The 22,903-nt window shown below is 34.2% G+C and overlaps 1 protein-coding gene across 3 annotated transcripts in view; it reads right to left on the bottom strand.

Annotated features, from left to right (window-relative positions):
• The window catches only part of DPYD (dihydropyrimidine dehydrogenase), an 865,822-nt gene that overhangs the window by 596,323 nt on the left and 246,596 nt on the right, over positions 1-22,903 (bottom strand). For all 3 annotated transcript variants that reach the window (XM_012458470.2, XM_012458472.2, XM_012458471.2), the window contains 2 exons: positions 13,613-13,694; positions 662-749 (listed from right to left, as the gene is read on the bottom strand). In XM_012458470.2, the coding sequence (XP_012313893.2) occupies positions 662-749; positions 13,613-13,694 (170 nt within the window). The remainder of the gene's footprint in view (positions 1-661; positions 750-13,612; positions 13,695-22,903) is intronic.

Below are 22,903 nucleotides of genomic sequence, written 5' to 3'. Positions count from 1 at the left end.
ATATGAGAGAATGAACATGACATTCATGAGGCAAAGACTAAGTCAAATTAACTTATTTGTTCTCTCTGGTCTTTCAGTAAACACTAAGTGGAAGAAAAATGTTAGAAAACTCATTCTCCATAACATATTTAGGCAAAATATGAGAAAACAGTATACACTGAGTGCCTCAGGAGTAATACACTGTCTAGGGGCCGGCTTTCAGAACACTGATGGAACATTTAAAAAATTCAACCAAATAGGAAAAGTCTTTGGAAATTTTTGAAAATTGAACAGCAAAAGGGAAAGAGACAATTCTGTCCTTCATTATCACTCTAGTCAATTGTTTTATTATAAAAAGAAAGTTACAGCCTCTAGACAGGTTCTGAGCTTCCCATGGCATGACTTGAAAATATTTTCTTCCTAGTGATACTCATTGGTGACGATGGTGTGGTGAGAGAATGGGAAGATAAAAAACATCTTGCCAAAATCTCTCCATAATTAAGGTGAAACAGCATGACTACTTATAAAATAGAAATTTAGTTACTTGGCCAACCATTTCTGTCATTCCCTGAACAAATATAACTTCCATCATGAAAGTTTCTGAAGGCAGTCATTCTTCTGGATATTGTTAGGAAATAAAAAAAATACTATAAATAAATATATTTAAGAGTAAACTACTCACCTATTCCAATGAAAGCAGCTTTGTAGCCTTTTTCTTTCAAAGTGCTAAGAGTTATTTCATTCACTGAAAGGCTTTTACCACAAATTATCTATAAGAAACAACATTTTGAATAATGAAAATTTGACATGTGATTAATTAAAATCTTAATATGTAACATCAAAAAGAATGGAAAGTCAGCCAAAAAATTTATGAGATTCCATATAAAACATCATATTCAATATATAGGTTTACATATACAAAATAGCATATAAATGGGACAGGAACATGTTTTACTAAGGGCTAAATGCAGAAGAAAAGCCAGTATCATTAAAATCATCAGTAAACTTGCATAGCTTGCATAATATGTTCAGAGCACAATGTGGGGCATTTAAATAATAAGATGATAAGACACATTTCTGGCATTAATGTACAGTCAAGTAGGGGCAAAAGATATACACAAATAAATATAAAACAGACTATGATCACCACATGTGCATGAGAGTTCATAGTCCGGGGAGATTCATTTCAGCTAACCTTAGAAGGTAGACAATACAGAGAAGTGGGATTTCAACAGGGTTAAAAGGAAAAGACAGGATTTTGATAGGGGACATTGTCAAGGGAAGATGAACAAAGTCAGGAAGCAGAGGGTAGTCACCTCTATTAAAAGTCATAACACTTGCTCAGTTCCAAGACATGAGACAATTTCCACTTCTGAAACCTGCTGACCAAAGAGGTGGCAGGGTCCCTAGTAAGAAAGACCCTGAAACATCCTGACAAGTAAACACTATGATTCCCCTAGTCCTTTCCCAAAGGAAGCTGTGGTCATTTATCCAGGCAACTAAGCCCTGGAGAAAGAGGAATAATCAGACATTTCAAGGAATATTAAGCACTGGTTTTTCAGTAACATTGAAGACTTAAGACTGGTAACATAAGAGTGGGTACCTATGGGGCAAGGTAAAAAATGCAGCCTGACTGAGGTCTAATTCACAGGTGGCCCACTGAAACCACAACCTGGTCAGTGATTATTCTCCTAGTCTCCAAGTGCATAATTGAAATTGTTACACTTGTTAATTGAAGTACTTCCTACATTGGGTCTCTGGTTTGTGAAGTAAGAGCTAAAAAGCTATCAGAGTTGGGAAGGTCCCATGAAAATATCTGAAAATCAAGCCAAGAGAGTAAATCAAAGATAATATCCTATCCTGGGTGCAATGGGATGGGGAATGATGGTAGTGGATGGGGAGAGATGGTAGTGGCCCCTGTCATATTCTCATTTAATTCACCAGCCTGCCCCCGCTACCAACACCAGAGAATTCTGGAGGATGACTGTAAACTTCTGCAGGCTTAACTAAAGAGTAGTCCTGACTGCAGTTTCTCTTACAGACACGATACTATTGCTAGAAAAGATTTATAAGGCCACATGTACACTGCATGTGGCCATTGATTTGGCAAGTACCTACTTCTTCCATTCCAATTAGAGAAAGAGATCAGAAACAGTTCAGATTCACGGAGTAGATATGAATATTCATTTACAGTTTTGCCTCAGGGATATGTCAACTCTTTTCACTAATAATATATGTAATCTGAAGTGATCTGGACATCCCACAGAATGTCACAGTGATTCATTACATTGACGACATCATGTAGATCAGACAGCATGAGCAAGAGGTGGTGAGTATGCTGGAGATTGTTAAGATATCTGCACTCCAGAGGGTGGAAGATGAACTCTGTAATCAGCGACTGGCCTCTTGAGCGAAGTTTAGAGATCCAGTTATCAAGTATGTGCCAGTATGTCTCTTTGAAAGTAAAAGGCAAATAGGTGCATCTCACATTTTCTGCCATATAGAAGGAAGCACAATGCCTCGGAGAATTCTTTGTGTTCTGAAGGCAAAATGTTCCTAAAAACAAAGTCTCTAAGCTGAGTCACAAAAGAAGAGCAGTGTATATCCATGAAATGATAATTACCACTAACCTGAACAGTGCACCTAAGTGTAAAGCTCTCTTCTAAGTACTGAATATACTGACTCATTTAATCTCCACAGCAGCCCCATGAAGCATTACCAGTATTTTCATTTTACAGATAATGATACTAAAGGACAAGAGAGCTTACATAACCTTTATTGCAGTCACATATATAGGCTAATTACAGAGCCAACATACATAATTGTTGTGCTCTTATATCTCTTAAGGTTAGAGGGCAGAGCTGGCACCATCCTCAAGGGCAAAGAACAACATATTGTATGTGAAGACCTACTAAAAATGTTGTGTTTCAGGAGTATAAAGTCCAAAGCATGCAATGGAGCAAGAAGTTAGAGAGGAGAAGATGACTGCAACTGGATCATAGAAGGCCATGTTTTGTCTTCCTAAAATACCAATTCTGTTTTTATACTGGCAGATAGGGTAACTGTCAGAAAGTTTATAATAAGGGACAAACCAAGGTGAGATTAATAACTAATATTCAGAACTGTGGAATGTATCAAATGACATTAATTAAACTGGAACATTAAATATGTACTATTTCAAACATTTTACAGCAAGTAATAGTATAACTATTAGAATTAGTAGAATTAGATGCTATTAAAATTTCCTAATAATGAGTATTCAGAACTTTATTCTAACTTTTAAATAACAGATATTTGATTTAAAAAGAAAGAATTTCACTGTTTGTTTTTTTGAATTAAATACCCTTCATATCAATATATAATAAAGGTCAGACAAAAAAGAAAACACCAGGTCCAAACATTCTAATAAAATATTAGCAAACTGAATAAGAATGCCATTTTCAAAGTTGAGCAGTGGAATGCCCTGCCAATGAGTTAATTAGCAGTGGTGATTAATTAGCAGAGACAAAATACTTAATCTTAGGTTTAGTTTATTCAGTGCCTCTGCAGGAAAATTCAAGAAAGACCTCCCAACCTTTTTGAGGTGGGTATTTGTGGGAGAAGGCACAACAGTTTAGTTTAGTAGTGGCTTTTGTGATTTATCAAAGAGGAATAAAGACATCCCAATCCTTCCACCACAGCAGAGTGAGTATGTCTTAGATTTTGTAACATTTAAGAAAGATGCTCAGACATTTTGCATTTCTACACTTTGATTCTACTCTAATACACAATAGTGTGCAAATGCTGATGAAAAACATTTGAGTTTTCCTTTCGTGTATGGAAAGCTGAAAGACAAGTATCTTGACTCCTGGTGTGAATCTACTGGGAAGGAGACCAGCAAGACTTGACTTTACCATGGATAGCATTGTAGAAAGACGGAGGCTAGTCATCTATTGAGCAGCAGACCCCTGGTGGAAACGAAGACAAAGCAATAACAAGAACATTCCATGCAGTGACAGGCACCAGGCTTCTTTCCTTTCTGTGAATGGGAACCTATTCAGAATTCCCTTTGCTAAAAGCCTGAGGCTCCAAACATTTGCCATGCAGGAAATAATCGACCTTAGAAAGAATTAGAAGAAAGATTCCTTCACAACAAAGTTAAAACTTTGCTCACATCATGCCTTGGGAAATTGAAATGAGATGTGTGTTAACTAAAACTAGAATTGCAAGACAACTACAGCTGTCAAGAACATCACTTAAGCTGATAAGATATGAAATCTCAATGTTATCTGTTAAATAGATGTGATCCTAGAAAAATCACATTATGGGCATTTTGTTTCATGTTTTTGTTTCTTTATTCCTGGTACTTTTGTAATATTTTCCATCTGAATTTCCTTAGATATGGATAACAGTATATATTCTACCTTCCCTTAATGACTTTAGTACACATATTATTAGATATTTCCTTCCTAAATTCAGAACAAAAATTGAATCTATTTATAGTTCAGTGTAACAGTCACTACATTAGTCCAACAGTTCTGAATATAATATACCCTGAGCCAAAGCTCCATCTAATAGTCTTTTAGGCATTTGATGAAAACTTTCTTTATATACTATAATATGTATTTCTATACACAGTATCATTTATTATACAGGATAAAGGTTTACCACATTTTTGTGGAGTATAAATCTTCAAATAAAATATGTGATGCTCATTATTTTTAAAATCAAATAAAAACATACATGCTTTTCACATTTTTCTAATAAAAAATTTGGTTAAATAGACCAAATATTTCCAGATGCTCTAAGATAGAAAATAAAATGAAGAAATTTAAAATATTTAGCTTTCTTTAGAAATAAAAGTTATTTTATTAGCTATTAACATACATGTTTCTCTCCTTGCAGGAGACAAATAATATGATTTTATATTTATTTTCTAGTACTATTCCATATTTACAGATATTCTTGTTTCAAATAGCCATGATGGAAAACAAGATGTTATAAGAGGTTATCAAGAAAAAGATGATCTCTATTAGATATTTCATCTCGAACTATGAAGCAGAAGAAATGTACAGAAATTACAAATTGAGTTAATCAATTAGAAATGACAAATATACATTTTTAAAGATGCAAAAATACAATATCTTTATTTTTTAACTTTGAAAAATTAGAATATAAAGACCATGAGACAAAAATATTTATTTCTATTTAAATTCTGAGTTGTATTACCAAAAAAAAAAAAAAAAAAAAAAAAACAGTATTTAAGTGATTTGTAACACTGACACAAATATAACACGAGATTTTACTGAAGTCCATCTTGGCTTAAATATAATTTGTAGGGGTTTACATCAGAATTTTTGTTAAAAAATTAAGAAGTTTTCTTTTTTTTTTTTTTTTTTTTTTTTTTTTGAGACGGAGTTTCGCTCTCGTTACCCAGGCTGGAGTGCAATGGCGCGATCTCGGCTCACTGCAACCTCCGCCTCCTGGGTTCAGGCAATTCTCCTGCCTCAGCTTCCGGAGTAGCTGGGATTACAGGCATGCGCCACCATGCCCAGCTAATTTTTTTGTATTAGTAGAGACGGGGTTTCACAATGTTGACCAGGATGGTCTCGATCTCTTGACCTCGTGATCCACCCGCCTCGGCCTCCCAAAGTGCTGGGATTACAGGCTTGAGCCACCGCGCCCGGCCTAAAAATTAAGAAGTTTTCTAAAAATACATCAGCTAAGAAGCCATTTCTCCTAAAAGAAACATAATTTGATTACACTATAAATGATCCTTTGGTGTGAAATCAATTGAGAGTATACTTGATAAATTAAAAACCACATATATGGCTAATAAAGTGAAAAAATAAAAACTGAATTCCATCCCAAGAATACAGAAGCAAATAAAAATACTATCCTACATAACTGTTGTTCACACAGGGGGAAAATCCTAGTTTCTGAAGAAAAATAAAAATAATAAAATAATGAAAACACATGGATGCTAACAAAGCTTTTACTGAAAGCAATAACTTTAAATGTTTTCATTATTCAATCTATTAAATGAAAATGACGAAAGTATACAACTCAAGATTTTAAAAAGAAAAACAAATAAGTTCCACTCTGATCTTGGTTATTTCTTGCTTTCTGCTATTATTCTCCAGTTCTTTTAGTTGTGATGTTAGGGTGTCAATTAGAGATTTTTCTAGCTTTCTCAAGTGGCATTTAGTGCTATAAATTTCCCTCTTAACAATGCTTTAGCAGCATCTCAGAAATTTTGGCATATTGTCTCTTTGTTCTCACTGGTTTCAAAAACCTTCTGGAAGGCCGGCACGGTGGCTTATGCCTGTAATTCCAGCACTTTGGGAAGCCAAGGGGGGTAGATCATGAGGTCAGGAGATCGAGACCATCCTGGCCAACATGGTGAAAACTTGTTTCTACTAAAATACAAAAAAAAATTAACAGGGCGTGGTGGCATGCACCTAGTCCCAGCTACTCAGGAGGCTGAGGCAGGGGAATCATTTGAACCTGGGTGACAGAGGATGCTGTGAGTCGAGATCATGCCACTGCACTACACTCTGGGGGACAGAGCAAGACTCTGTCTCAAAAAAAAAAAAGTTCTTGAGTTCTGCCTTAATTTCATTGTTTACCCAGGAATCATTCAGGAGCAAGTTGTTTAATTTTTGGTTGTGTGGATCTGAGTGAGTTTCTTAATCTTGAGTTCTAATTTGATTGTGCTGTGGTCTAAGAAACGGTTAGTGTTTCAGTTATTTTGCATTTGCTGAGGAGTGTTTCACTTCCAATGATGTGATTGATTTGAGAGGAAGTGTCATGTAACTCCGAAAGCAGAACTGAAGGAGACAGAGACATGAAAAACCTTTCAAAAAATAAATGAATCCAGGAGCTGTTTTTTGAAAATATTAATAAAATAGACCACTAGCTAGACTAACAAAGAAGAAAAGAGAGAAGAATCCAACAGACACAATAAAAATGATAAAGGGGATATCACCACTGACCCCACAGAAATACAAACAACCATCAGAGAATACTATAAACATTTTTATACAAATAAACTAGAAAAGCTAGAAGAAATGGATAAATTCCTGAACACATACACCCTCTGAAGATTGAAAAAGGAAGAAGTTGAATCCCTGAATAGACCAATAACAAGTTCTGAAATTGAGGCAGTAATAAATAGCCTACCAACCAAAAAAAGCTCAAGGCCAGATGGATTTACAGCTGAATTCTACCAGAATTGCAAACAGAAGCTGGTACCATTTCTTCTGAAACTATTTCAAACAACTGAAAATGAGGGACTTCTCCCTAACTCATCTTATGAGGCCATCATCATCCTGATATCAAAACCTGGCAGAGATACAACAAAAAGAGAAAACTTCAGGCCAATATCCCTGATGAACATTGATGCAAAAATCCTCAATAAAATACTGGCAAACAAAATTCAGCAGGGTATAAAAAGCTTATCCATCACAATCAAGTTGGCTTCATCCCTGGGTGCAAGGTTGGTTCAACATACGCAAATCAATAATTTAACTCATCATATAAAGAGAACTAAAGAAAAAAAACACAAGATTATCTCAATAAGTGCAGAAAAGTCCTTTGATAAAATTCAATGTCCTGTCCTGTTAAAAATTCTCAATAAACTAGGTATTGAACATACCTCAAAATAATAAAAGTCATTCATGATAAACCCACAGCCAATATCATACTGAATGGACAAAGCTGGAAGCATTCCCATTGAAAACTGGCACAAGGTAAGGATGCACTCTCTCACAACTCCTATTTAACACAGAATTGGAAGTTCTGGCCAGAGCAATCAGGCAAGAGACAGAAATAAAGAGTATTCAAATAGGAAGAGAGGAAGTCAGAATGTCTCTATTTGCAGATGACATGATAGCATATCTAGAAAGCTCCACTGATTAGCCCAAAAACTTAAGTTGATAAGCAACTTCAGAAGTCTCAGTATACAAAATCAATGTGCAAAAAGTACCAGCATGTCTATACACCAAAGATAGACAAGGAGAGAGCCAAATCATGAATGAACTCCCATTCACAACTGCTACAAAGAGAATAAAATACTTGGGAATACAGCTAACAAGGAAAGTGAAAAACCTCTTCAAGGTGAACTACAAACTACTGCTCAAGGAAACCAGAGAGGCCACAAAAAAATGGAAAAACATTCCTTGCTCATGGATAGGAATAATTAATTTTCATGATATCAAAAAGCAATTTATAGATTCAATGCTATTCCCATGAAACTACTATTGATATTCTTCACAGAGTTAGAAAAAAACTACTTTAGAATTCATATGGAAACAAAAAAGAGCCCATATAGCCAAGATAATCCTATGCCAAAAGAACAAAGCTGAAGGCATCATGCTGTCTGGCTTCAAACTATACTACAAGGCTACAGTAACCGAAACAGCATGGTACTGGGACAAAAACAAACATATACACCAATGAACCAGAATAGAGATCTCAGAAATAAGACCACACAATACAACCATCTGGTCTTTGACAAACCTGACCAAAAACAAGCAATGGGGAAAGGATTCCCTATTTAATAAATGGTGGTTGGAAAGCTGCCTAGCCATATCCAGAAAATTGAAACTGGACCCCTTCCTTACATCTTATAGAAAAATTAACTGAAGATGGATTAAAGACTTACATGTAAAATCCAAAACTATAAAAACGCTAGAAGAAAATCTAGGCAATACCATTCAGGATATAGGCACTAGCAAAGATTTTATGATGAAAACGTCAAAAGCACCTGCACAAAGCAAAAATTGACAGATGAGATTTAATTAAACTATAGAGCTGCACAGCAAAAGAAACTATCATCAGAGTGAACAGACAATCTACATAATGGGAGAAAATTTTTGTAATCTATCCATCTTTAAAGGTCTAATATCCAAAATCTACAAGGAACTTAAACAAATTTACAAGAAAAAAAAAAAAACCCATTAAAAAGCAGGAAAAGGGGGCCAGGCATAGGGGCTCATGTCTATAACCCCAGCACTTTGGGAGGCTGAGGTGGGCAGATCACTTGAGGTCAGGAGTTCAAAACCAGTCTGGTCAAACATGGTGAAACCCCATCTTTAATAAAAATACCAAAAAAATTAGGCATGTGTGGTGATGGGCACCTGTAATCCCAGTTACTTGAGAGGCTGAGGCAGGAAAATTGCTTGAACCCAGGAGGCGGAGGTTGCAGTGAGCCAAGATGGTGCCATTGTACTCCAGTCTGGGTAACAGAGCAAGACTCCATCTCAAAAAAAGAAAAAGAAAAAGGTGGACAAAGGACATGAACAGACATTTCTCAAAAGAAGACATTTATCTGGCCAACAAACATATGAAAAAGAGCTCAACATCACTGATCACTAGAGAAATGCAAATCAATCCACAATTACATACCATCTCACACCAGTCAGAATGGTAACTATTAAAATGTCAGAAAACAATAGATGCTGGCGAGGCTGTGGAGAAACAGAAACACTTTTACACTGTCAGGGAATGTAAATTAGTTCAACCATGTGGAAGACAGTGTGGCCATTCCTCAAAGACCTAGAACCAGAAATACTATTCAATCCAGCAATTCCATTACTGGGCCATATAGCCAAAGGAATATAAATCATTCTTTTATAAAGATACATGCATGTGTATGTTCACTGAAGCACTATTCACAATAGCAAAGACATGAAATCAACCCTAATGCCCATCAATGATAGACTGGATAAAGAAAATGTGGTACATATACACCATGGAATACTATGCAGCCATAACAAAATTGTATCATATCTTTTGCAGGGACATGGATGGAGCTGGAAGTCACTATCCTCAGCAAACTAACACTGTATGTTCTCACTTAAAAGTGGAAGTTCAATAATGAGAACACATGGACACAGGGAAGGGAACAACACACACTGGGGCCTGTTGAGTGGGGCAGGGAGAGGGAGAGCATCAGGATGATTAGCTAATGCATGTAGGGCTTAATACCTAGTGATGGGTTGATTGGTGCAGCAAATCGCCATGGCACATGTTTACCTATGTAACAAACCTGCACATCCTGCACGTGTAACCAGGAACTTAAAATAAAACTAAATTTAAAAAAGAGAATAATAAATAAGAATAGCAGGGGAAAGTGTTAATAAAGATATAGTCAGCAATTAATGAATAAGAAAAGATAAAACTTTGATAACTGTTTCTTTTAAAGACAATAATTAACTAGATAAACCACTACCTCGTCTTAGAAAGAAAACAAACAAACAAAAAAACAAAGTAAATTCAGAGATGCAAGAGCAAATATAATCATAGGCACAGATGAGATATTTTTACTGTATATTGAAATAATAGGCTTAAATCTTTGCTAATGAATTCAAAAGTCTCAATGAAGCAGAAATTTTTTCTAGAAAAAATATATTGGCAAAATTGACATGAGAAAAAAATCAGTAGAAAAAACTTAGAAGACATGAAGAAAAATAGTCATAATTCTATTTCATAAAAGGGCTTTGAGAAGCTGAAAGCTTCCAAATTTAGTAAAAAACATGTCTCAAAATAATATTCTTACCAATAAGAAAATAATGAAATGCTTAGAAGTTTAATTTTATAAGGCTAGTTTAACCCTATCATCAAAAATTCACAAAACAACAAATAAAAATAAGGCAAAACAAAACAAAATAGTCTTTGTACATTTAAAACCTGTAACGGTAACAGTATTTGACTGTTCCCTGATATATTTCCAGTTTTAATATCCATTATATAAATAAATAAATGCAAAAGAAAAAATTTAAAAATACTAACAAAATGAATCTGAATTACATGTACAAAAATAAACACAATGCAAAAATTGATATATTCTAGAAATTCAATGATTAATATAATTAAATACATAAACTGAACTTAAGTGTTTATAAAGGGGAATTGAAAAATTTAGCACCCCTTGCTTATTTTTTTAATTAATAAAATTTATTAATGTAACACTAGAAAAAATATGTATTCAATATGATTTAAAATGTAATTTCAGAGACAATAAAAAGTATTCCATGTATTAGCCCTCCTCTTTTTAACATACTAGCTATTGAAATCATGGAAGAAAAAATAATGTAGAAATAACAAATAAAATTCTCATTTTCTTGTGACATGATATTTGACTTGAAAAAATTAATCTTAGCACTAAGAGGAACTGATTGGCTACTAAGTATAAGATAAATTGAAATTAAAATATTCAACAGGAAATGTAGCTAAAAAGATAGTTGGAAGCAAAGATATTGAAATTGAACTGGGTTCTGGATACAATCAGTTTCTTTATTTGGATGATAATATCTTTATTAAACTACTAAGTATATAGGACTGGAGTTCAAAAGAAGGATGGTTCTACATGGTTCTAGTCCTGGCATACTACTTGGCAAATATAAATTCTGAACAATTATTTGTTGAATAAATGAAACAAATCTATTGGGAAGTAAAAGAAAAAGAATAATAATAAACAAGATAGTGATAGGCCATGAAAGTCAAAATACATACACATGTATATAATAGAACTTCTACATCATATGCTACAAGGGAGTCAAACAGTATGAACCCGGAAAAAAAGTTCATTTCATTGCTGTTGACTTTATTACTGTTGGAAATTACTGTTGACTTTAAAATATATAATATTAGTTGAGAGGGACAAACAGAAGGCAAATTACAAAAAGAACCTGGGTGATGACTCTTCAAAAGAAGGTAACAAGCATAAACCACTTTTTCAAAATGTACCCTCTTATGGCTAAAGCTGGTAAGTCATAAAAGCTGCAAGAGTGTCTCATCAATGGATACATATCCTCAAAGTAAAAAAGAATCTCACTGCTATATTTCCTTGAAATTGTATATGCAATTTATTGTTTACAAAGCAAATTTGAAAACATTATTTCCTTCACATCTAAAACAGCCTGAGAAATGGGCAAGACTCTTTAATTTAGATCCTATTTTTTTCTTCAATAATGTAACATATTCACAGAGTTTAAAATTCAAATGTACAAAATGTTGAAAAAATTTTTCCACACCTTCCCAAAGGCAATCTGTGCTATCAGATTCTTATATCTTTCCAGAGATATTCTTTGCATACATAAACAAATATTTTTATATTTTAAACAAATATTAGTACCACACTTTTTATTTGAGAAGATTTTGACCAAACTTTGAGATAATAATTGACTTTGCCAAGGCTATCTGACAAGAAAATAAAAAAGTGGCATGACTATAGCTAAGATGTATTTCTTGGCTCTCATGCTCTCATTTATGCAATATATCTGGTCCTGTAAAAATGGAATGCAATTTTGCAATTTTATGTAAGATAAATGTAGAAATAAAGTTTAATATCTTTTTTCATTTTTATTAATACATAATAATTGTACATATTTATGAGGTACGTGTGATATTTTGATACATGCATACAATGCTTAATGATCAAATGAAGATAATTAGGATATTCATCACCTCAAACATTTCTCATGTCTTTGTGTTGGGAATATTCATCTTCTACTCAGTCATAAATACCAAATCTAATAGTTTGAAATTTTAATAATCATTTTCTTATTCAATGAGATTTAGAGAAGAACTTGTATTCAAAATGAAAGACATTTAAAAACTTTTCAGAATATGCTTCTGTAAAATAATCACCCCTAAATCATCTATTATGAACACTGTAATTTTGAATATTAAGTTTTTATAAAGTTGCAGAAATCCACACTGTGTTTTTGTTCTCAGACATCTTGTTTAGTTATGATGTGTAAATGTTTCATCACCCAACCACTGTCAAATAAAACGTAATTATAAATATAAACCACAAAATATTGTTTTGAGTATTTTCTCTTTTACTGATTCATTTTAAGTTTTACTGGTAAATGCAAAAGGTATAAGTATTTTGTTAATCACTTTTCAAAATATCTTCTGCATATACTTACACCATGTGTTATGTAAATCACAGTACATTACTAATCTACTGTGTTATATCCATTATGAAAAATTAACATTTTTCAAACAAAAATAACAATATGTTCAAGTAAAGAGCTAGAATGCAATGCTCTTAACAAAAGAGGAACATTTAAAGCTATATGCTGAAAGTAACAAATATGTCAACTTTTCAACCGTCTCAAAAAGAACAATACAATATTTATTATACAAAATAATAAAAAAATACAAAGCTGTTGCTTTCTACCCCATTGATTTACTGCTTATGTTGAGAAAGGATTATCACATTCACACTACTGACATGATGAATATAATAAAATAAAATTCCGTAAGAAATTATGTTCCAAATTGTGAAATACTAATGTTTCAGAGTGCACAAAACTTGCATGAAAAAACGTGATTAAAGAAGCCAAATCCTTCTATTAGCTGCACTGAACCCCTAAAGCAATTTAGGAATTTGTTTCTTACAGACAATTAATCACATGCAGGCATGCCAGATGAGAACTATTGATTGCCCTTTTCCAGGCTAGTGGCATTCAGACAGTAGACAGACAAATGCCCTAAGCAAGGGGAAGCATCTTTCTGCTTCTGCCTGGTGTAGCTTTTAATTGTTCTTTCCTAAAATGCGTGACATTTTCTGTTAATCTTTAGTGTAGAGCCTACTCCTTTATTTTTGAGCAGTACACAGATAGGTGTTTTCTTCATTTACCTTTACACCAATGTCCTTCATTAGCTCAATCTCAAAATTCACTACATCATATGGCAGGCGGAACTGAGGGATTTCAGAAGTACTGAAAAAAGAAAAAGAAAAAGAAAAGTAGGCATCAGTAGAAAAATGACCAATCTTAAAAAAACATAGCATATCTGTATGGATTAGTAGTAAATAAATATCTCTTCTGTGGGTATTTATATGAGGACATCTACATTTTTATTGACATAAAAAATATTACATGGAATGAAGTTACAGTAGAAACTGATATAAAAATAACTAAATTACGGCAATAAAAAATGATAAATATAAAACTAACCAAAAGCAATTTCTATAATTTTAAGTTCAATATTTAGCTGATTTATGTAATAATTCTATATATGCCTATGAAAGCAAAATCTTAAAATCTATTAATAAAACTAGTTGGATATATAGATTTTAATATATGTGCACACATATATATACACATATTCACATACATATTCTATAAATATACTTTTGGCTTGTTGAAATGCAAATGTGTAACTCTGTATTACCATACTGTTTAGAGTATTATAAAACCAGTTCCATGTGATCTATAGAACATTTTTACAATAAATTAGTCTTCTGTGAAGGCACTGACTGTCCCAAAAAGATTCAGTAATTTAAAAACAGTCCTATTTTATATTAATACCTATTGCCTTCATTTTAAAAAGATCATGAGGCGTATAGCACTATCATTTTAGTAGTATAATAGAGTATTAAAAGTAAGCTCGGCCGGGCGCGGTGGCTCACGCCTGTAATCCCAGCACTTTGGGAAGCCGAGGCGGGTGGATCACGAGGTCAAGAGATCGAGACCATCCTGGTCAACATGGTGAAACCCCGTCTCTACTAAAAATACAAAAAATTAGCTGGGCATGGTGGCGCGTGCCTGTAATCCCAGCTACTCAGGAGGCTGAGGCAGGAGAATTGCCTGAACCCAGGAGGCGGAGGTTGCGGTGAGCCGAGATCGCGCCATTGCACTCCAGCCTGGGTAACAAGAGCGAAACTCCGTCTCAAAAAAAAAAAAAAAAAAGTAAGCTCAAAACACTTTCCAATGTTTCATAACAATTAAAAAGCTATGTATGTCCATAAATACACAGCGATCCACTCATTCATCACTTGCTCATTAATTCATTCACCTACTCATTGAAAGTGAATAGTGCCAGACAGTGTTTACAAAGTGCCAGCCAAATGTGAGCTGCAATAATTTGATGATGAATTTTACCAAATTCTCACATTTAATAAGCTCTTTTTCTGATCATGGAAGGATGCATAAAAGATAATTACATTTATAATATGATACACACAATGAGAGAAGTATATTCACTATATCTTTAATGTGTGTGTGTGTATATAAATATATATAATAGCAATTATATTTTCTACATTATAGAGATTAATTTGTAAAATAAATAATTGTTGAAGATGAATCTCCTGAATCATCAATTGAAAAGTCTTCCAGAGTGCAGTCTTTTCATTCTTTGATGACTTAAGAAATTGATTATTCAATTAATTTTTATATATCAATCAGCAAGACATCATGCTTAATGTAATAGAAAATGCAAGTTATCAAACACTATAAAATCAAAGCTGTACACTAAAGAAGCTTCCCTCCAGTTAGAAATATAAGATTATGTTTAAAAAATGAATTCAGGCATAGGGCAGAGATAAAAATCTCTTAAGCCAACTTGTGAACTCCAGCCACATTACCTCAGGGTAACATGAATGTGCCAGAATGTTCTGGGAACCAAGAAGGCTTTGCCTTTAAGGCTAAGTAGAAAGATTCTTAACAACAATGGACTGTATGTGAATAAAAAACAGATACCCAGACTTGATAGACATGGGGCTCCATAGGAGAGAGATTAAAAATGGACTAAAATTGGGCATTGATGCAGGCCCTCAATAGGTTGAACAGGAAAGCAAAAGCAATGTACTATGAACAAATAATTCTAGCCAAATAAACCAACTACAACAAGATGAGAATCTTAAATCCATCCAGATACATTGCGAAGCTGAGAACCTTCCAATGAGTCAGGCCTACTCTTAGATTTTTACAGGTAAGTACAAGCACATGGAATTAAAGAAAAAAATGGTGTGAGTGCAAGTCAGTGGTTCTGACTTAAGGAAAAATTTTGAAAGAGCAAGTTATAAAGAGCAGGGACAACTTTCTGTTGGCCAGAAAAAAAAGAAAGGAAGGAACACCTAACATAGCAGAAAGAAACCTGAGGAAGGAAGAAAGAGCAGGCACCACCTATGGCAGTATAGCTTTGAACACAGATGTGGGAACCAGAGAAAATGGAATGCCAGGCTGCTGGGCTTCAGCAGCTCTGCTTAAAACCTCATGCTGCTCTGAAACCATTTCACCAACACTTAGCACAGTGCTAAATGAATAAGTGTGAGAGAATCCATTTCCCAACATCTCCTAAAGGAAATGAGAGAAATGTGAAATACTAAGAAATGTTAGTTAGATTTGGTCACAGTCAAGTAGGTAGGCGGTGGGTGGAAATTATAAAAAATGTGATGTATTTATATTCACTAATAGATGACGTCAGCAAATAGATATAACACATACACATACATATACGCAGAACAACATGACAAATATAAAATACCAAATGCGAACAAGAGTGTTTCAAAGGAGGGGAGGCTTATTGTGGGATGAGATAAGCAGGCAGTAGAAATGTCTTAGGACTTTAAAATACCATTGGTGTGTGATGGCTTCCATATATTTCTTCTCAAATCTAAATTCTAGACTTTTATGTTCACTTGGGTGTCTAACAGGTATCTCATATTTATCACGCCTAACACTAAGCTTTGGTTCTTACAACCCAACATTGGTCCTCAGATAACCCCATTTTATGAGTTCCTCAGGCTCTAAACTCCATCATCACAGACTATTCCCTTTCCAGCACCATACCAAGCCCAGATGCAGGCAATAAGAGGGTGTGTTCTTTTTAGACAATTTAAAAACCATTATAAAACTTATGAAAATGGGCCTGTTTTGTATTATTTTCATGAGCTAGTAATTCTAAATAATATTACTAGTATCCTAAACAATGTCCTCTGCCAAAAAAAAAAAAAAAATTCTCTGGTGGGTCTAAATTCTAAACGATTGCCATAGTTACTACTGCGTTCTAGTAATATATAGGTAAGCTTTTCAATGATTCCATTTTTATTACCAACTCTTTAATAAACATGCTGTTCTCCAGGAAAGTTAACTTGCAGAATTACAGTTAAATAGTGGCCATGAGCACCTGCTGATTCAGCTACAGGCATTCCTCACTCCAATTCCCTGTAGGCAGCATATGCCTCCACCCCTGTGATACTACAGATTCCAATATGTGAAAAGTTGATTTGGAATTTTGATAGCACATGAAGCAATATGAATTACTTCAATTCTGCTGTTTTGTATGATCACATGGAATTTTTGTGTTTAAAATCGAAAATAGCTACATTCTTAATATTAAAATAATTTGTTTTAATTAAAATTTTTTGTTTTACAGAATAAATTTAAAAAGAAATTCTTACTGGTTATTGTGTGATTCTTATTGAATTTTATTGTATAGACCAGAAGATAGCATGTTAAAAAAAATCTATACTGGGTATCTGGTATGCTAGGTATACTATTAATCCATCATTTTTAAAAAACTTCCTCCTTGCATTTATCATCACCTAACATATTCTATATTTGGTTTATTGTTCATTTGTTGTATGTCTCCCCACCACTAGAATATAAGCCCCATGAGAAGGCACTTTACATTATTTACTTTTATGCTCTAAATAGGGCCAGAAATAAAGACCACCACATAGTCAAGTGATCAACATATACACAGGGGAAGGAAGGGAGGGAAGGTGGAAGGGGAAAATATAGGTAGGTATCAGGTCATGGAATGGTTTTTATGCCAGGCCATATCCTTTACCTCTGAGGTTAGAAGGAGTTGTTGAAATATTTCAAGTGGAAGAGAGATAGAATCAGATTTGGAAACTAAAGGAAGAATGAATTTGAAGAGACAAATCAAGAAGCCAAGATAACTGTTTGGAAGCTACTGCAGTGGTAAAGAAAGTGAGAGGTGGCCAGGAATGGTGGCTCACACCTGCAATCCCAGCATTTTGGGAGACCAAGGTGGGTGGATCACTTGAGGTCAGGAGTTCAAGACCAGTCAGGCCAAAATGGTGCAACCCCATCTCTACTAAAAATACAAAAATTAGCCAGGCGTGGTGGTGCACACCTGTAGTCCCAGATACTTAGGAGGCAGAGGCATGAGAATTGCTTGAACCTGGTGGCTAGAAGTTGCAGTGAGCGAAGATCTCACCATTGCACTCCAGCCTGCCTGGGTGACAGAGCCAGACAGCCAGACTCCCTCTCAAAAAAAAAAAAAAAAGGAAAGTGAGAGGTAAAGATATCAGAGGACATTTTTTTAGCATGTTGATAAAATGGAATATTAAAGAGTAGCCCAGATAATGATACCATCCCCTGAGATGGGATCTGTGATGATAGTGATGCCATGTAAACTCATGTTTACATTTGCCATTCCCTGAGATGGCAAACTCAGGAAGAGAAGCAACATTGATCATTGATATGATGAAGCTTATAAAGAGATGTCTAGGGTTTCAGTGTATAAATCTGTTGCTCAGGATGGAGAAAGATGTCAGGGAAGATACAGATTTTTAAGACATTTGCATATAAGTGGTAATTGAAACCATGAGAGTAAATGAGATTACTCTGAAGACTGCAGGGTGAAAAAGAAGATAAAAAGATGGAAGACAGAATTTAATAGGATTGATTGTTTTCCAAGTTTGTTGTGCTTAGGAGAACAAACTTGTCTTCTATCTGTGCTCCTGTAAGAATCTAAGGTTTTGGAAAAATTTTTTTCTTGTTGTAATCATAAATCCTTGAGTACTGTCAGTAGCATGTCAGACAACATGAAAAAAAATCTTTCTTCTATTTCCTGTTTCTTTCATGTAATGAAATGTATCTATAACAACTTTCCAAAGCACAATTCTCATACTCTGACAGAGGTATGCTTCAGTTCATTGCACATTCTCAAAATATTGACTATTGCTGTAACTATTTCACCTAGACCCCATTTACCTTTATTGTCAATCAAGAAGAAAAACAATAGGCATAATAAAAAACAATATAAAATTTGAAAGAGGTAAAGAAAAAGAGAGCCAAATCAAGAATGAACTGCCATTCACAATTGCTACAAAGAGAATAAAATACCTAGGAATACAACTAACAAGGAACGTAAAGGACCTCTTCAAGGAGAACTACAAATCACTGCTCAACAAAATAAGAGAGGACACAAACAGATGGAGAAACATTCCATGTTCATGGTTGGGAAGAATTAATATCGTGAAAATGGCCATACTGCCCAAAGTAATTTACATATTCAACGCTATCCCCATCAAGCTACCAATGACCTTCCTCACAGAACTGGAAAAAACCACCTTAAACTTCATATGGAACCAAAAGAGAGCCTGCATAGCCAAGTCAATTCTAAGCAAAAAGAACAAAGTGGGAGGCATCACACTACCGGACATCAAACTCTACTACAAGGCTACAGTAATCAAAACAGCATGGTACTGGTACCAAAACAGAGATATAGACCAATGGAACAGAACAGAGGCGTCGGAGGCGACACAACATATCTACAACCACCTGATCTTTGACAAACCTGAAAAAAAAAGAAGCAATGGGGAAAGGATTCCCTGTTCAATAAGTGGTGTTGGGAAAACTGGCTAGCCATATGCAGAAAGCAGAAACTCGACCCCTTCCTGACACCTTACACTAAAATTGACTCCAGATGGATTAAAGACTTAAACATAAGACGTAACACCATAAAAACACTAGAAGGAAACCTAGGCAAAACCATTCAGGACATAGGCGTAGGCAAGGACTTTATGACCAAAACACCAAAAGCATTGGCAACAAAAGCCAAAATAGACAAATGGGACCTAATCAAACTCCACAGCTTTTGCACGGCAAAAGAAACAGTCAATAGAGTGAATCGGCAACCAACAGAATGGGAAAAAATTTTTGCAGCCTACCCATCTGACAAAGAGCTGATATCCAGAATTTACAATGAGCTAAAAAAGATTTGCAAGAAAAAAACAAACAAGCCCATTCAAAAATGGGCGAAGGATATGAACAGATACTTTACAAAAGAAGACATACATGAGGCCAACAAACATATGAAGAAACGCTCATCATCACTGGTCATTAGAGAAATGCAAATCAAAACTACATTGAGATACCATCTCACGCCAGTTAGAATGGCGATGATTAAAAAATCTGGAGAAAACAGATGCTGGAGAGGATGTGGAGAAATAGGAACACTTTTACACTGTTGGTGGGAGTGTAAATTAGTTCAACCACTGTGGAAAACAGTGTGGCGATTCCTCAAGGACCTAGAAATAGAAATTCCATTTGACCCAGCAATCCCATTACTGGGCATATATCCAAAGGATTATAAATCGTTCTACTATAAGGACACATGCACACGAATGTTCATTGCAGCACAGTTTACAATAGCAAAGACCTGGAACCAGCCCAAATGCCCATCGATGATAGACTGGACAGGAAAAATGTGGCACATATACACCATGGAATATTATGCAGCCATTAAAAACGAGGAGTTCACATCCTTCGTAGGGACATGGATGAACCTGGAAAACATCATTCTCAGCAAACTGACACAAGAACACAAAATCAAACACCACATGTTCTCACTCATAGGCGGGTGTTGAACAAGGAGAACACATGGACACAGGGAGGGGAGCACTATACACGGGGGTCTGTTGCGGGGGAGGGGGGATAGCGGAGGGGTGGGGAGCTGGGGAGGGATAGCATGGGGAGAAATGCCAGATATAGGTGAAGGGGAGGGAGGCAGCAAATCATACTGCCACGTATGCACCTATGCAACAACCTTGCATGTTTTTCACATGTACCCCAAAACCTAAAATGCAATAAAAAAAAAAAAGAAAAAAAGAAAAGGGCAGCATTGGCCTCACTATCCTACCTAACAAAACGCCATCATTCATATATATTAATTTATAAGAGAAAAATCAGAAAGTATATATTTGCACATACTTGAAAATCTCTTAACACTATTTTGTTTATCTTTGTTATAATACCAAGCCCTTTTAACCCTGTTAAACCAATGTCCTAAAAAAAAGAAACCACCGTTAGAGGAAAGCAAAACTACTGATTATTTTATAAATTTGTTGCAACATCAAAAATAATTGATGTGTTCAATGCAATAGAGATTAAATCCTAGATATCTTTCACTGACTCTAGTGATTTCTTAAAAAGTGGTTGTGATACTAATTCATGAGGGATAAAAGAATCTGTTTGGATGCAAAGGAAAAGGAAAGATAAAACTTGACATTACCTCTTTAAGCAATTGATTTCAAATACAAAGCTCATTTAATCTTTTTTAGCCACTTTGAAGATACAAGAGAATGAGAGGCAGCTATAAGTGAGAAAAGAAATTAACAGGAAAGTTTTGTGGAATACTGGCTAAATTCCAGCATCAGGTTTTATAATCCTGTAACAGTGACACAGAATGCCTCTACCATGGGACAGTACAAATGAGATTGATTAAATATTTCATATTGTCTCTACATACTGGGAAGATTCAAAGGCAAAAGAAAGATTTTAACAACTTTAAAATAAAAACCACGATGTTTGGTCATGAAACCAGAGACATCTGTCTCACTAGAAAATGTTGAACAAATAAATAATAAAAAAAAGTTTAGTACTAATTTATAGGAATTAGAAATGCCTATCCTGCATTTGAGTTAAAAAAGAGATAGGCTAACAACAGTAATCTTCCACCAAAATTGGCAATATAGAGTAATTTATAAACAGGGTTGGTTCCATTTTAGACTCTTTGTGAAAATGCAATTAAGCAGCAAAGAGATTTTTCCTAGCCTCCCAGGGTACTCAATTAAGTTCATATTTTAAAAATTAGCTTAGATATTCACTGATGTATATAACTGAAAACAACAGTGCTTATATATATATTGTTAACAGATTATGTTTTTTCTAATTAATAAAGCTGTGGTAAATGCCATTAAAATGATAGTCTAAATCTTTCCAGCAAAACAATGTATAGGGCATTTTACTTTCCAGAGAAATAAATTCATAAAATACATGTAATCTCTTAAAATTCATAGTAGTGTAATTAATACAGAAGAATAATTATTTCTTAACAATCAATTTGTATATGTTTCATATCCACTCTAAAGGATCTTCTTAGTATGTGATATTTTTGCTTGATGATTCAGTCAAATAATATATTAATGATAGCTTATTCATCAATATTTATGTCAATAAATATATCAACATATTTATATCAATGATACAAATAATTGATAATTTTATATTATCTTGGGTTTAGCATATTGTTGTTTGAGTAATATTGAAATTGATATGTTTATTAACATATATTCACAGGTGTCAAAAACTGTAAGAAACTTCACAGATTTTGGTAATAACTTGATTAAATTTATCCTCTGTTATTATTGGCTATGGTTAATTTATTGGTTACAAATAGTGCTGTAGCCATAACAAATTTAAATGTTAAGTATAGAAACAGATATTCTAAATTCCTGAATTTTATAATCCATGACTTTTTTGATACCATATGTAGAGAAAATAAAAATCAAGTGAGTAATTCAGTTACCATCCAAATTCTTTATTTTGCATCAAATGTTTTAAGCAATATCTACTCCATAATCATAATTTTACTCCTTTATGATAGTAAAATACATGTCCAGTATAGAGTTCTATTTATTTTAAATATACATTCTCACTTCCATGTATAAAACCTCAAGGGAATAATATGATTATGTGATTTTAAAAATGTATATTTAAATACAACATTTCTGGTAGATGTTGACAAAATTTTAATCAAGCCTAAGACTTAAGAAATTATAAACTGAAAATATGTAAGACAACATATCTATGTAGACAACACAATGAATAGTCCAATATTCTATGGAGCTAGGTTTTCCCCATCACTAATATCCATGATTTTCAGGTATACCTCTATTAAAAGAAAAATTCAAGGGGCTAAAACAATTTTTCACATATTGGTTCTCATAATCAAAATATAATTTGCAGAGATTTCTCTTAAATTCACAGAACTAGAGAGAAATATTCTTAAATAAATATTGCTTAAAGCCAACTGAAAATTTTAAAGCAAATAATGTAATCAAAATTTGAACATTTGGAAAAAGAACATTTAAAATACCATCTGTGAG

The sequence above is a fragment of the Aotus nancymaae genome, unplaced genomic scaffold, assembly GCF_030222135.1.
Source record: "Aotus nancymaae isolate 86718 unplaced genomic scaffold, 86718_ANA_hifiasm-v0.15.2.pri h1tg000103l, whole genome shotgun sequence".
Classification (NCBI taxonomy): domain Eukaryota; kingdom Metazoa; phylum Chordata; class Mammalia; order Primates; family Aotidae; genus Aotus; species Aotus nancymaae.
The sequence above is the reverse complement of the archived record's forward strand: the minus strand, read 5'-3'. Positions and strand labels throughout refer to the sequence as shown.